This window comes from Trachemys scripta, chromosome 12, assembly GCF_013100865.1.
Source record: "Trachemys scripta elegans isolate TJP31775 chromosome 12, CAS_Tse_1.0, whole genome shotgun sequence".
Taxonomy (NCBI): Eukaryota; Metazoa; Chordata; order Testudines; family Emydidae; genus Trachemys; species Trachemys scripta.
Window position 1 is genome coordinate 19,080,424 of NC_048309.1, and position 16,184 is coordinate 19,096,607.

Here is a 16,184-nt window from a genome sequence, read left to right on the forward strand (position 1 = left end):
AGCACTTACTTACCCACCTCAGAGGGAGGTGATGAGGTTTAATTAGGTTTTAAACAGGGTACAGGTTTGGTGCCAGTTTGCTTTCCTGGGAACAGAACTCAGCACCTGATGTTTAGAGATGCAGAGACTTTGCAACCACCACTGAAGTCAATGAGAGCTGCAGATACTCACTAACTGTGAGACCCACGCCCTGAACATTTACGCTCAGTGGGTGCGAGGGAGGGCATACTGTGCATGATCAACCTAATCAACCAGTGCATAAGAGGGACCAGTCCAACCAAAACCAGGAAGGCTTAGCTCTGGGGTTAATTTCACTTGAGCTCCCAACATTCCAGGAAGGTGTTTCAATTAATGGTTTGATTGCATCTCTAATCAGAACTAGCACAAGCTAAACACAAACCAGTGTCACAAAACAGGAAATAATGAGCCAGCCTAAATCAATCTTTGATCATCCCAGTGGCCTGGGGACAATCAAGTCACATGGGAACAAGTTGATGTATCGTAGCTGTAACCAATGCCAACTTTTTGTTCCGTGTTTCAGAAAATGTTACCCAGCTGATCCCCGACACCGGGAGCATTCTCCACACAAGAGTGGTGCAGTACAGAGAGCTCCTGGACTCACTGCCCATGGACGTCTATACTCACGGCTGTATCCTCCATCCCGAGCTCACCACTGACTCCATGATTCCAAAGTACGCTACAGCTGAAATCCGCAGTAAGTTGCCTCTTTAGCAGGGCTGCCTACCGCTAGTGAACAGTGGCATGGCGTGGGATGTTTATTTCTTTCTATCTTGGCCCTTTGCAAACTCCACACCGACAGGTGCTGTTGACACACATTTAAAAACACAAGGGCATAGGAGATGCAGAGTAAATCAACCAAAGCAGCAGCTGTTCTTTTCCCTGCGCTACTGCGCATCATTTGGTCATGTGACTACATTTCACCTTCAGTGACTTCAGCCTTCCATCGGGGCCTGCTCAAACAGATGTGCCCAGGAGACAGAGCAGAACTCTTCCTTGAAGAACAGGAGACAGTCTCGCGGCTTACTGACCCAATACAATGGCTTCTCTGGAAGCAAATGTCAGGTGTCGCTCAGACTCCTGTATGCTCTTTACTTCAGTTGCTTTCTCCGGGAGCTTTACTCCAGATGTTTATTCCCTCTGGTTCAAAGCCATTCTGCATGAGTTCCAAGTCACTCACATTTTACACTGTGCCCCTCGCCAGGGTGGAAAATATATCTTGTGAAACAATGGAAATCCTGCCACTTTGAAAATCTCAGTCTCCTTTGCCCATGATGAATCAACCCTCAACCATTCCCCGTAGCTTACAGCTAGAGCTGGTAGAAACATTTTGGACAGAATGGTTTTCCATTGGAAAATTCCATTTAGTTGAACCCGCTACTTTCCAGGGGATCATGTCAAAATTTTGTTTCGATAATGTTGGAACATTCCATTTTGGCATTTTTGAAATGGAACATTGTGATTTTTCATTTCACAAAATGGAAATTCCGGTTCCCGCACAACTCTACTCACAATCAACTGCTGAGTAGCGAGGAGCATCCCTGGTTCCCTGTGAGACAGTGAGAAGATGGAGGGTAGCCAGCACCTTCCAGGATGGGACCATTAGATCCTCCAGACATAGTATCACCCTTGCTTCCTTCTGGGTCCCCTTCTCTAGGACAATAATCTTCCCGCAGCGTGCTGCCCAGGGCACTGCTTACAGGATCCCAGATGGGGCTTATCATCCTCTCCAAGATGATTGTCTCTTTCCTGTAGGATATTTGTACCCTGTGACCAGAGAGGCAGATGGGGATTGTGAACCTGCTGCAATGGGAGCTGCAGGACTGCTCTCATGACCAGGCACTGAGCATGCAATGGAGTGCACTGTCAGCATCAAGAAGAGCTGCTGTCAAAGCCCTGTCATCATAATAGATACAGACATAAAAACCCAGAGGGCCAGGGCCAGTCCTGGCGCAAGCAGGTGCTAGTCTGTTGGGCTTCAGTGGAGTTGCATTATTTTAAGCCAGAACTGAACCTGACCCAGAGTGGCTAACATCCAGGCACTACGTTCTGCCAGTTACCCATGACTAAGATGCTCAGCCAGTGAGTAGCCTCTTTACGGCTTTCTATGGCATTGTAATTCACTTGAGATAATTATGGCTTGGTGGTTCTGATTCCAAACAACCGGTCTGGAAAGGGGACAGAGAAATCAAATGCAGCCTTTGGGACAGAGGGTATTTAGTCCGTCTAGTCGCGGTTCAGAGGGATCAGCCTCCACGCGTCCAGGACCAACATTATCGCTGTCAGTTACTGGGCCCTTTGCAGATGTTTTATTCATACATGCGGGTGGAGGACATGCTGCGCCCTTCATTATTTTATAAAGCATATTGCATTCAGATGCATAAGCTGATATTGCTGAGGGGGCACAGCTAGGAGAGATTGTTATCCCGCACATCACAGCCCAGGGACTGTGCCAAACAGGGCATGCACTGCACACGCTTAGGGCCCGGGTTTCCGTGATTGCCGAGCGCATTCCATTCTAACATGTGCTGTCCATTCTTGAGGACTAAGACAGCCCTTTGAACCTTACGCCCCAGTGGGGCTGTGAGTTTTGGCGAGTACAGACTTTGGAGTCCTGGCCACAAAAGGGTTATCTGTCCCTCTTCGCACCATGGAGGGGGATCCACACCAGTATTAAACAGGCCAGCATGGGTGCAGGGCTGTGTGTGGAAGAGGCCTGTGGGATCCAGTGGCCCGCAGGGCCCAGGTAGGTGGAATAGCAGCCCTGGGTGTGTGAGTGAGGGGGTGGAGGGTATATTAGCCCTGTGGCCTGCCTGTGGGTTGGGGAATGGACTCTACCCCCAAAGACTGCCTACTGCCTCCAATGAAGCCCTAGTACTTTCTCTTTGAGCAGGAGGGGGAATATCATAACGGACCACATCAAGTGTCCAAATCACAGCCTCTCTTTCTTCCCTCTCCTTATCTCTCTTTTTCTCCCTCTCTTTCATGCATACTTTCTCCCTGCTGCTCTGCTCCTTTTCATGTGCGCTCTCTCCTGCTCTCCTTCTTCCTTTCCTTCCCCACACCTCCAGTGGGCTATTTCATTATTATTTTCAATAATTTAAAGGTCATATGGGGGAGACTGCACAGGGATTCAATTACAAACACTGGATGAAGCGACGTAAGACTGTGTACTTGACCTTCAAGCATTCATGAAACATTGACGATACTTAATATAACTCAGCTGCAAGGACTACTCTTAAAGTACGGTTCTCCTCTGGGAAGTGACTTTGTCAGAATGACACTGGAGGGCCCCACCATTATTGTCTCTCAAGGACTCTGGATCAGAATTGCTCATGGATCACAGTTTACAAGTACAAGATTTTTAACCTTTGACAAGCCCTTCCTAGGATCTGGAATTAAGCTGGGCTCATGTATCACAGACAATCAAATGTCTGCTGTTGATGATGTCCTTCTCTGCCAGGTTTTCTTCAGAGTCTTTGCTGTTTGTGTCCCATCCCCATCTAGCTGGGATTCTCTCACATGCAGTCACAGCCTTTTCTCATATGGGTGCCCCATCTCCATCTTCTCAAATGTGCCTTTGCCAGGGCCGGCTCCAGGGTTTTCGCCGCCCCAAGCAGCCAAAAAAAAGCCGCGATCGCGATCTGCGGCGGCAATTCGGCGGAAGGTCCTTCGCTCGGAGTGGGAGTGAGGGACTGTCCGCCGAATTGCCGCCGAATAGCTGGACCTGCCGCCTCTCTCCGGAGTGGCCGCCTCAAGCCCCTGCTTGCCAAGCTGGTGCCTTGAGACGGCCCTGGCCTTTGCATCTCCACCCTGCCTTTTCCTTGTGCCACAGGCACCTTGAAGTCTTCTCCCTTCCACCCTCACTGAAGTTCTTTTGTGATCTGATCTAGACTTCCCTCCTGCTCTCAGTCCTGAGGCTTCACATCCAGGACATGCCCTAAGTACGTAAAGGGAGTATTACAAAGTGCAATCTGCTCATGCAGATATCCCATTGGCACACATAGGGCCAAATTGTACTCTCAGTGGAGCCGGTTTAAATCCAGAATAAGGCTAATGGAGTCAAGGATGAGAAACCAAGTTGATGAGAATTATACCAGGAAGAGTCAAGCACAGAACAAACTGGTGCTTACAGTATACTGTTGAGAAACACATGAACATTTCTTACCTTGTCAGTGAAGTGAAAGGGAAAGGGGGAATTGCAGTGAAACAGTTCTAACCACAGTGCTAAACACAGGGGGTGAACTCCTAGCCCCACTGAAGTCAATGGGAGTTTTACCATGAACGTCAATATGGCCAGGTTTTCACCCTGGGAACACAGTGTACATGACAGTAGTGTTCATCCCAGAGAGCACCTTGAAGCTGTGCTAGGGACAGAGAGCACTGCAGGGCTCTGCATAGACCAAATCCAGGTCAACACTCTCGGAGCACAACAGCAGTCATAGAAAGGATTTGAGCACTGTGCATGTATAAAGAGTGGGACCCACCCCCTACTGGGGGAAATGAAGGTCACACTATGTTAACGGAGAGATCATTTCCCCTACATTCTCAACCACATTGAACTCAGTTTTGGCCTTCCACCTTGATGGAACAATAATTCAGGCCCCCTGCACTAACAATTCCATCATTGCAGAGTCTGCCTCAGAAAAGATTGTATAGCAATCGACGTGGGGAGACAGGCCCCCTTCATTCTATTCCTGACTTTGCCACAAACACCCTTTGTTACTCCGGGAAGGTTCCTTGACCCCTCAGTATCGGTCTATCTGGGCTACTTATCAGGCCCCATCACTGTAGTATCTGTGCACCTCAGGTTAATCTCCACCTCCTTTTCTATCTCATTCCCTTCTCAAGTCTTCCTATTGGTCAGTGCGTATGGTGGGCTCTTTCTTGACATCAGTGGGTTTCTTATGTTGAGATGGTTGCACTCCATCACATGTATGTGTTTCTATGTGCACACGTACACTATTGCTTTCTAATGGGTGGAAGCAGATCTGCTCATGTGGCTAGCAGTCCCTTCTACTGGTTAAGTTAGTGCCACTACTGCAATTTACTGAGTACCACCTTGTGGTTTTGGAGCACAGTTATGATTATCAGTATCTATTTATATTGCGGTAGCCCCTAGGAGCTAGGCACTGGACAAACACAGAATACAAAGATGGTCCTTGCCCCAAAGAGCGTACAATCTAAGCAAGCATAAGAGTGTGGGTTCTTTTCCCTGTGCTGTGTGTCTATGAAGACTTGATGACAATGGTGTTGGCTGACCACAACTTAGTGCACAGAAGATGAAGTAAAAGGCTTCCAGCCGTGTGCCTAAAAGAAGTTCTCTAGGATTGGGATTATACCAGTCCATTGGATCAGCGGTTGGCAGAACCAGGAAGCCAGGATGCATTTTGGACAGAAGCTGCTGGGCAGTCACCTGGTCAGTGGGAGAGAGATGCAGAACAGAGAGAGAGGGACATAGGATGAAAGAACATACAACTAAAGCCATTCATTATTTACCATTATAATTCTGAACTCCTCAGCTCCTGGGATGGCACATTCATTAGAGGGAGAACTTCCCCTGGCAGGACGACTAAGTACTCCTTGCTTCAGAGATAGATGTTGGGATGCTTTCTTGGGGTGACCGGAACTCCAGGTGACCTTGTTACCCCTTTGCCTTAGCACGAGAGAGATTTGTGAGTGTCACCCCCAGGTTGCTAGCCAGCCAACCAAGTTCCCTAGGACTCTGCCAGCCCTCTTTTCCTTGCAGGGAACACTTGATACACCCTTGTCCCCAACCCCCCCTAGAAGTGCATTCCTCTGCAGTGTCCAGCCCCTGCCACTGGACATTCCCAGAGATTACCAAGTCTGCTGTCTCCAAAGAGACCGTATACACACCAGCCTGTTGGCTCGGCAGAGGTTTCGCACTTTACGTGAAAACATTGCACTGGGATGAACTTATAGTAAAATGAATAACAGGTTTATTAATAGTGGACAGAGATCTAAGTAATAATGAGCAAGGATAATAGGAACAAACTGGTTACAAAGAAAACAAAAGTATCATGAGCTTTTGAGTGACTAAACTTGGCAGCCTACAAACCTTGTCTTAAGGCAGTTTTCTCACCTCCCACTACTTCTTAGCATCACCAACCCATATGGTGGGGGATCCAGAGTTCATGGATCCAAAGAGTGCTGACCTCTTTGTTCCCTTAGTGGTGGATCACCAACATTTCTTTTTGCTTCTCTCTATATTCCCCCCAAGTTTATCGTCTTTGTCACCACTGTCAGGATGAACCCCTGGCATTCAGACTCCAGCGTCTTCCCATGCTAGGGTGACCAGATGTCCCGATTTTATAGGGACAGTCTTGATTTTTGGATCTTTTTCTTATATAGGCTCCTATTACCCCACCCCCATCCCGATTTTTCATACTTGCTGTCTGGTCACCCTATCCCATGCTGAGTTCACATCCTCATGTTAATTTGTTCCTCCTGTTTACCTCTGATGCAAATGAACTACCCGTTGTCTCTGGCATCACCCTGCTCAAGTTACATTAGAGACAGGGAGATAACTATCCTGCCTCTTGTCTGGAAGAAAACCTGTTTCTCCCTTTTTCTGGTCACAGACTTTAAAGCATAATATTGGTAGTTCCTAATATAGTGTTAATACATACACTTCAAAGTGATATAAATGACCAGTGTGTCACTGGCTTTCGTTTGATATCTCACACAACATTCTTTGTAGATAAATATCATGACAGCAATGTGTTAGGTGTAGTGAGTTTGTCAGGCTTGATAGGAGTTGCTGTTACATGACAGTGGCATTGAGGGGCTCATAGGGGCACAGATGTACAGAATTTCAAGGGTAGACTTTGTAATTAATAAACCATTTGTTCAGCTCTTGTAAAGGTCCCAGCAATGTCTATTTTGTATGCACAAGGCAAATGAGGGTGAAAAGAACACAACACAAACTGCTGATCTGATGGGGATAAAGCTGCAGGTACAAGGTATGCAGCAGCAATTGTTCAGGAAAGCTTTAAAAAGTACGTATGCTGGCAGTCTAACAGGAATCCAGACGAGAAAATGAAGAGCTGAAAATCATTTGAAGTCCACTGGGGCTGGGATGAACCTGCTGGGGGATGACATGGCATTTAGCTTTTATTATGATATTGGGACTATGCCACCACTATTGTTAAGGCTGAAGCCAGCTTACTGTTTACCAGCTGGTAAGTGCCTGAATTATACAGCAAGTATGTTTCAGCAAGGGCTGCCCTTGGGCTGCAGGTAAGAGGCATGACTTGGTCAATGTGGCATTTTCTGCAGTGTGTTGTGTCCCACAGAATTGCATTTGCTCATTCTTTGGTATGCACCCCAACTGTCCTGCACTGTGCTAGGGACAGTGTATTGCCTGGTGCAAGGACTGCTTGCAGCAGGTTGCTCTGTGATATGAGGAGAGGTGCATCTGAATCCAGAGAGCTCCCGGACTCCTTATTTCTGTGCTGAGCCATGGGGGTTGTTCAAGAGGAGCAAAATGGTATGTTCTTGCCATGGGGATTTGTACCAGTGTAAGAACAGAAGAATGGCCATACTGGGTCAGACCAATGGAATCCTGTCTTCAGACAGTGGCCAGAGCCAGATGCTTCAGAGAGAATGAACAGAACAGGGCAATTATCAAGTGATCCATCCCCTGTCGTCCAGACCCAGCTTCTGGCAGTTGGAAATGTAGGGACACCTTGAGCATGAGGTTGCATCCCTGACCATGTTGGCTTATACCCATTGATGGACCTGTCCTCCATGAATTCCTCTAATTCTTTTTTGAACCAAGTTATACTTTTGACTTTCACAACATCCCTGGCAACAAGTTCCACAGGTTGATTGTGCGTTGTGGGAAGAAGTACTTCCTTTTGTTTGTTTTAAACCTGCTGCCTATTGATTTCATGGGGTGATCCTAGTTCTTTTGTTGCTTGAAGGGGTAAATAACACTTCCTTATTCACTTTCTCCACACCATTCATGATTTTATAGACCTCTATCATATCTCCCCTTAGTTGTCTCTTTTCTAAAATGAGCAGTCCCAGTCTTCTTAATCTCCTTGTATGGAAGCTGCTCTGTATCCCTTATCATTTTTGCTGCCCTTCTGCACCTTTTACAATTCTAATAGATCTTCTTTGAGATATGGTGACCAGACCTGCACACAGTATTCAACGTCTGAGAGTACCATGGATCTACATAGTGGCATTATGATATTTTCAGTTGTCTTATCGATCCCTTTCCTAATGGTTCCTAACATTCTGTTCGCTTTTTTGATTGCCACTGCACTTTGAGCAGATGTTTTCAGAGAACTATCCACAATGACTCCAATATCTCTTTCCAGAGCTAATTTAGATCCCATCATTTTGAATGTATATTTGGGATCATTTTTTCCATTTCATCTGCCATTCTGTTGCCCCAGTTTAGTGAGATCCTTTTGTAACTCTTTGCAGTCAGCTTTGGACTTGACTATCTTGAGTAATTGTATCGTCTGCAAGTTTTGCCACTTCACTGTTCACCCTCTTTTCCAGATCATTTATGAATACGTTGAACAGCACTGGTCCCTGTATGGATTCTTGGGGATGCTGTTATTTACTTCTCTCAGTTGTGAAAACTGACCATTTATTCCTACCCTTTTCTTCCTGTCTTTTAACCAGTTACTGATCCATGAGAGGACCTTCCCTCTTATCCCATGGCTGCTTAGATTTCTTAAGAGTCTTGTGAGGGACCTTTTCAAAAGCTTTCTGAAAGTCCAATACACTGTATCGACTGGATCACCCTTGTCCACATGCTTGTTGACACCCTCAAAGAATTCTAACAGATTTGTAAAGGGAAACCATGTTGAGGCATGGTTTCCCTTTACAAAAGCAGTGTTGACTTTTCCCCAACCTTTCATGCTTATCTATGTGTCTGCTAATTTTGTTCTTTACTATAGTTTCGACCAATCTGCCTGGTACTGAAATTAAACTTACCAGCCTGTAATTACCAGGATCACCTCTGGAGCCTTAAAAAAAAAAAAGATATTACATTAGCTACTCTCTAGTCATCTGGTACAGAGGCCAATTTAAGCGATAGGTTAAATACCAGTTAATAGTTCTGCAATTTCATATTTGAGTCCCTTCAGAACTCTTGGGTGAATAACATCTGGTCCTGGAGACTTATTATTGTTTAACTTATCAATATGTTCCAAAATGTCTTCCACTGACACCTCCATCTAGGACGTTTCCTCAGATTTGTCACCTAAAAAGAATGGCTTGGGTGTGGGGATCTCCCCCACATTCTCTGCAGTGAAGCCTGAGGCAAGGAATTCATTTAGCTTTTCCACAATGTCCTTGTCTTTCTTGAGTGCTCCGTTAGCACCTTGATTGTCCAGTGGTCCCACTGACTGTTCGGCATGTTTCCTGCTTCTGACGTACTCACTACAATATTTTCTGTTAGTTTTTGTGTCTTTAGTTAGTTGCTCTTTAGATTCTTCTGATAGCAAACATAACAGTATGGGCAGGGATAAGTGCAGGTGATGTTCTAGAGGGAATCCTTAGGACAAGTGTCAAAGGGTGGAAACAGCTGGCATCTCTGGGATGGTTTGTGCAGAGCAGGTGAAGTGGTTGGGTATAGGCCAGATAGAGACAGCTTGTGATCACTAAGCCCACCTTAAATGTGACTTTTGCCTCAGCAAGGACATGGACTGAGAGTTTTTGTCTCATGCTCCATGTCATCCAGAAGGATAGTGAGCTATGATGTCTGCCAGGGGCGTGTTATGGCATCCCTTATAGAGGAAAGAGTTAAGATTCTGGGGGCGGGACTGGCATGCACCTTAACTCTGTATTTCCTGGTTTTCAGAGGTTTAAGTCTAGGTGCACTCAACATTCTGGAAGGGCACGAAACCCTGATGGTCAACCTTGACTCTCATTAAAGAAGTTTTGGGTGATGAATGAAGAACTCTCTCTCTCTGAGTTGTTTATGATCCACAGTAGGAAGCATATGTAAATCATGGAGTAAAAGAACTGAACTGAGCCAGGTATAGGGGAAACGTGGGGCAGATTCCATCCCTATCTTCCCCGGTCCCCGGGGCTCCTGAGCTAGCGAGAGAGGTAGAGAGAAGGAGGATGGGGGGCTTTACTGATCATCTCAATCCTGACCTGCAGCATGCCCTGCTATTCTGGGTCCTAGGCTCCCCACACACTGCTCTGCCCATGGCCCAGTGCTGCCTGCAACTCACTCTGTATTCCACGGCTGAGTTCTTCTTGCACAGAAACTACCGATTCTACCAAATAGCATAACTATTCTTTAAAATCAGTCCATGACCTGGATAAAAAGCCAGGTCCAGCTTTCACTTGCAGCAGAGTGAGGGGGATGGATAAGGAAATATCTGTATCATACTCGCAACGCTCTTCCCAACCCCAGGCAGCTATGCCAGGTACACCTCACCCCTCTCGAGGAGATGAGCAGTGGGCTGGCCGTGATACTGTACAGGCATTAATAACTCTGGCTGTGCTGGGGAATGAAGGGAAGGCCAGAGGCTGATTTATAGACTAGCCCTGCATCTTGCTGAACCACTGATGTTGTCATAATTACCAGTGATCATTTAAGGGAGGCACATGAAAGCAAGGGGGAAGCGAGTCATTACTGGGCTATCTTGTTCACTGAGGAGCCCCCAGAGGTGTCTGTTTTTAATCTAGTAACCTGTTCACTGCATCATCAGCTACCAAAAGCAAAGTGTCCTGGATATGTGAGTCTCAGAGGAAGGGTGAATGTGCACTGCAGACCTTGCTGTACATCTATCTATACTTAAGGTGTTGTTATTATAGGCCAGGGATCAGCAATCTTTGGCACGTGGCCCATCAGGGAAATCCGCTAGCGGGCCGGGCCAGTTTGTTTACCTGCAGCATCCGCAGGTTCTGCCAATCGCATCTTCCACTGGCCGCGGTTCACTGTTCCAGGCCAATGGGGGCTGCGGGAAGTGGGGGCCAGCACATCCCTCGGCCCGTCTGACGGGCCGCATGCCAAAGGTTGCCGATCCTTGTTATAGGCCAAGTCCTGCATTCCTGCCACATCCCCAAATCCCAGTAACTTCACTGGGAGTTTGGGATCCCAAAGGCAAGCAGAGTCAGGCTTAGGCCATCGAAGTGCCCAGGGAGGCTATTAGGACTCCTTGCTGATGGGGTAGTACGTATCTTCCTGGTACAATGGAGCTAGCCATGCTTCTTGCTCAAAATGGAAAGTGTTCCCATCTCTAGCTTAAATCAGGCTGTTGCTTATTAATTATCAGTGATCATTATTATTAATAAACCAGATTCAGTTCTCAGTTACACTTCTGTAAAATCCGGAGTAACTGCGTTGAAACCACCAGCGTGACTGAGAACAGTCTTTCGCTTGACAGGCCCAGACTGAGAAAAGCCCCAGTTTCAATGGGATTTAAGCATATGCTGACGTGCTTTCTGGTACTGTAAGTTCTTGCATATTCACGTAGCACTTTTTACACAAATGAACTGCACCTCAAGGTGATTTATAGACTAACAGCCTTGCTTTCAAACTGTTCTCTAGATGATGCTCGCAAATCCCTATCAATTACACTCTCCAAGGGTAAACCCACCAGAGCTGAACAAAATGTCTCGGCAAATATTTACTGTGAAAGTTAATGGGCCAGATCCTTACTTGGTGTACACTGATTTCAATTTACCTGGGGATCTACCTTCATGTTTTTACCAGTATTTGCACAATCACAAGGTCCATGGGCAGCTGCAGTTTTTGGCTGCAAGAAGATCTGGATTCTGCCCCCCACCCAGGGTGGTACAACTCTGGAAGTTAGACCTAAAGTTACATCTCCTTGCACCAAGGCTGATTGAGGCCATTATACAGACAGGTGTGCAGTAGAAACCACTTCTCCGGGTGTAATGATTGGGGGGAGAATGACAGTTTCATAGCCAGAATGAGGCTCTTTTCACACAGTGCCAGGTCGGCATCACCGCTGCTGAAACTAGCCTTCCATCCACAGTGCGAGAGGATGCAACAGCTCCCCCGAACTGTCCTTCTGTCTCCCCCCAGGACACTTAGCTAATGCCAGTACGGAGCTGATGAAGCTGGACTACGAAGGGGAGCCCCAGCTGACTGAGCCATACCTTTCCAAGCAGAAGAAACTCATGGTAAGACATCTACAGCAACACATGGGACTTTATTTCTAGGAGGGAGAGGGAGGATGGACCCCAAAGAACAGTCAAGGGCGCCCATTGCTGGGGCCCTGATACTACTGAGAGACCAGGTCCATTCTAAAGTGCTGAATATTTCCTCCCAAGTCACCCTGATGTTGTGTCTGTACCACCTGGGGACTAGACTCCCAAGTGAGCTGAAACCACTAGTAGAGCCTTTCTTTCCCCTCACCCCTCTCTGGGGCTGGACTCACAATGGGGCATCCTGAATTTTACTGCAACTGGGATGCCAGCTGGGGCTTGTGTGGTCTCCAGGAAGCAGCTCCGTTAGGTGAGCCCAAAGGGTGCTTCGCTGGCTGATCCAGTCAGATCTATGCTGAGCTACTCTTACTGGGAAGTTGCTTCCCGGGGCCAAACTGGCAAGAGCTCAGCTGTGCTAGTCTCACCTGGGAGGCCTCCACCCCTTGCTGAGCCTTGAGGAGCTGTGCTGCTGAGCTGGAAGCCACCTTGGGCTAGGAGTTGCTTTCTCTTAGCCAAAGCTAGTAGGAACTGTGCTGAGCTGGGCTAAAATGGAAGTTGCCTCCCCATGGTTGAGTAGGTGTCAGCAGGGGGTCACTTTTACATGGATGAATCTTCTCTCCAGAGTCTGGTGAACTCCTCCTGCAGCTGTTGAATAACTAGAATGACGAAGAGGTTTAGAAGGTGTTGCGTATGTTCTGCATTGCACCCTTTCTAGTGCCAAGAGCACCTGCCCAAGGAACATATGGTCTCAAGGCCACCCATTCAGTGTAAACCTGTGGCTTTTATCTAGGCCAAGATCCTGGAACACGACAATGTGAGCTACTTAAAGAAAATCCTTGGCGAGCTGGGAATGGTGCTAGACCAGATTGAGGCCGAGTTGGAGAAGAGGAAACTCGAGTATCAAGGTAGGCAGCTTTGTGAGGTGTTTTGTAAGGCACTGCTGAAACGCTGGCCCAGTACAGAGCAGTAGCTTTGCTGCGTCACAACAGTCACACCCTCTCATCCAGAGGTTATTGTGAGGCATTCCCTTCTCTTTACCATAATCACCCTTATCCCTGAGGTGACATTGTTCTGATGCCTTGGGAGGCACCACCTGGGAAGTAACACCTGTGTGGTGCAGCACACAAAGGGTTAAGGGCTCCCTGCTGATCTCAGATGCCCGGGTTACATGGTTCCACACATCTCTCTCTCCCTATTTTCACTCCTCTCTGCTGGCTGCATGATGACGCCTCATAATGAACCCCCCAAGAAACCAGATGAAAGTTCAAAGGCAGAGGAGTAATTGCACTCAACTGCTATGATGAAATGTCAGTGGTGTGGCTTGTCATTCGCCATTCAGATTGACTGCTCCACCCACCTTCCATCGAACATGCCTACAAGGGAAGCGAGGTTGTGGTGAGAGCTGCTTTGACATTACACAGTGACCCTGGAAAACAACAGAGCTGGGGTGGGGCAGAGGAACTTCCACTACCTATGGTTTGTAACTTATCACTTAAGGAGAGTGGCAGAAGAAATTCAGTAATGATAAGTGCAAAGTAATGCACATTGGAAAAAATCATCCCAAATATACATACAAAATGATGGGATCTAAATCAGCTGTTACCACTCCAGAAAGAGATCTTGGAATCATCATGGAAGTTCTCTGAAAATATCCACTCAATGTGCAGCAGCAGTCAAAAAAGCTAAGAGAATGTTAGGAACCATTAGGAAAGGGACAGATGATAAAACAGACAATATCATAATGCCACTATATAAATCCACTGTACACCCACACCTTGAATACTGCATGCAAATCTGGTCAGCCCATCTCAAAAAGGGCCCATCGCAGAAAAGGGCAATGAAGATGACTATGGGTATGGAACAGTTTCCATACGAGAAGAGATTAAAAGTAGGACTGTTCATTTTAGAAAGAAGTCAACGAAGGGGGGATATGATAGAGATACATAAAATCATGAATGATATAAGAAGTGTTATTTACCCCTTCACATAACACAAGAATTAGAGGTCACCCGATGAAATTAATAGGCAGCAGGTTTAAAACAAACAAAAGGAAGTATTTCTTCATACAATGCACAGTCAACCTGTGGAACTCATTGCAAGGGGATGTTGTGAAGGCCAAAAGTATACCTTGGTTCAAAAAAGAATTAGATAAATTCATGGAGGATAGGTCCATCCATGGCTCTTAGTTCCAGTTGTTCCTAAACCTCCAATTGCCAGAACCTGGGACTGGGCAACAAGGGATGAATCACACAAAATTACCCTACTCTGTTCATTTTCTCTGGGGCACGTGGCACTGGCCACTGTCAGAAGACACGGATACTGGGTTAGATGGACCATTGGTTGACCCAGTGTGGAAGTTCTTATGTTCTTAATGCCTGTGCAATTGTACACCTAATATGCATGCAAAGGTTTTGTAAATGCACATTTATATTCTGGATTTTTGCGCGCACAATTGACCATTTATAAATCTCACTAATTATTTACATATACAAATGGGCAATTTTTGCATGCAATCAAGGAAATTGATTATGCAAATTAGGCCTGCAATTGCTCACAGGTATTTCTGATCATCTATCACTGAATGTTTAGGGCCAGGGACAACAGGTTGATGGGGTGACATTTCCATTAAAAATAACAATAAATCTTTAGGAGTACTCGTGGCACCTTAGAGACTAACAAATTTATTAGAGCATAAGCTTTCATGCACTACAGCCCATTTCTTCAGATGCATGTTAGTCTCTAAGGTGCCACAAGTACTCCTGTTCTTTTTGCGGATACAGACTAACACGGCTGCTACTCTGAAATAAATCTTTGTACTTCTATAGTGCTCTCCATTTAAGGATCCTAATGTGCTTCACAAATAACAATTGACTAAGGCTCATACCATCCCTTCCCCTGTGAGGCAGATCAGTATCCTTTTAGACAGGGACCCATGGAGAGATTAAGTGACTTTCCCGGAGTCACACAGCAAGTCAGTGTCAGAGCTGGGGCTAGAACCCAGACCTCCTGATTGTACATCCCATGCTCTGACCATCAGAAAGTACACATCCCAATTCATATACATCACTGGTCACACTGCAATTCCTGTGCTTTCCTTCTCTTCTATTTTGCCATTCTGCCCCCTTCTCCCCTGATATTTATGTAGTACCCCAGTCTCCGGTGTCTGGGTTTCCAGAGGAGACCGCTTCCTGAAAAGCAGGGTTATTCCCAAGGACACCAGCGATTCAGCTGTCCCTCAGTAAATGCTTTGAAATGAGCACACAGGCCACAGCAGGAACCACCAGCATCTGACCAGCCACAGAGACTTTGGGACGGGGACATTACAGTCCCCCAGTTGTGCTGAAACTGACGGGAACATCAATGGAAAACCCAGTGTGTTTGTACTGCTCACGGAGGGCAGATATTTTATGGGTCCTACATAAAATGCCTGCAGAAGCCTGAAAGATTCACTTAACTCCCAATTACAGAGCGTGAAAGCCTGATGAAAAGAAAGCTATCAATTACCAGACCAGAGCAAAGCAGCCCAACAGGGCGTCTGCTCCGCCCCGCAGGGACCCTGGCATGTGAGCAGAGACAGATTCCATCTGGGACTGAGCTGCTGTACAACAGACAGGGAAACGGCTTGCCAGGAATATGGGACGCCCCTGGGGATTGCCACTCTGAACAGCCATCCCAAAGGTCAATGCTGCCAGTGAAAGGAACAGAGCCTCACTGATACTTAATAAAGGATTCATAGGAATCGCCCTTCTCTTAATAACCTTTAATCTTTTGTTTCCTTGTCCGGCCCCCTTCATTCTGTTAGCCACCCACTTTCACTGTCATGAGTACCATGGAGGCTATAAGCCAGGGGTCGGCCCCCTACAGCACGCGAGCCGATGCTGAGTAGCACGCTGCTGCCCACTGAGAGGAGGGGCCGGAATGCACCACGTTGTGCGAAGAAGTGGGGGAGGGGGAAGCTTGGCTGCCGCAGGATCAAGCTTCTGCCTCCTGCCCCC

General features: G+C 46.8%; 1 protein-coding gene across 1 annotated transcript in view; it reads left to right on the forward strand.

The window, feature by feature from the left end:
• Positions 1 to 16,184, forward strand: part of GDAP1L1 (ganglioside induced differentiation associated protein 1 like 1) — a 31,760-nt gene that overhangs the window by 9,010 nt on the left and 6,566 nt on the right. Inside the window, exons 3-5 of the mRNA XM_034787950.1 lie at positions 542 to 715; positions 12,068 to 12,165; positions 12,980 to 13,094. Of these exons, the coding sequence (XP_034643841.1) occupies positions 542 to 715; positions 12,068 to 12,165; positions 12,980 to 13,094 (387 nt within the window). The remainder of the gene's footprint in view (positions 1 to 541; positions 716 to 12,067; positions 12,166 to 12,979; positions 13,095 to 16,184) is intronic.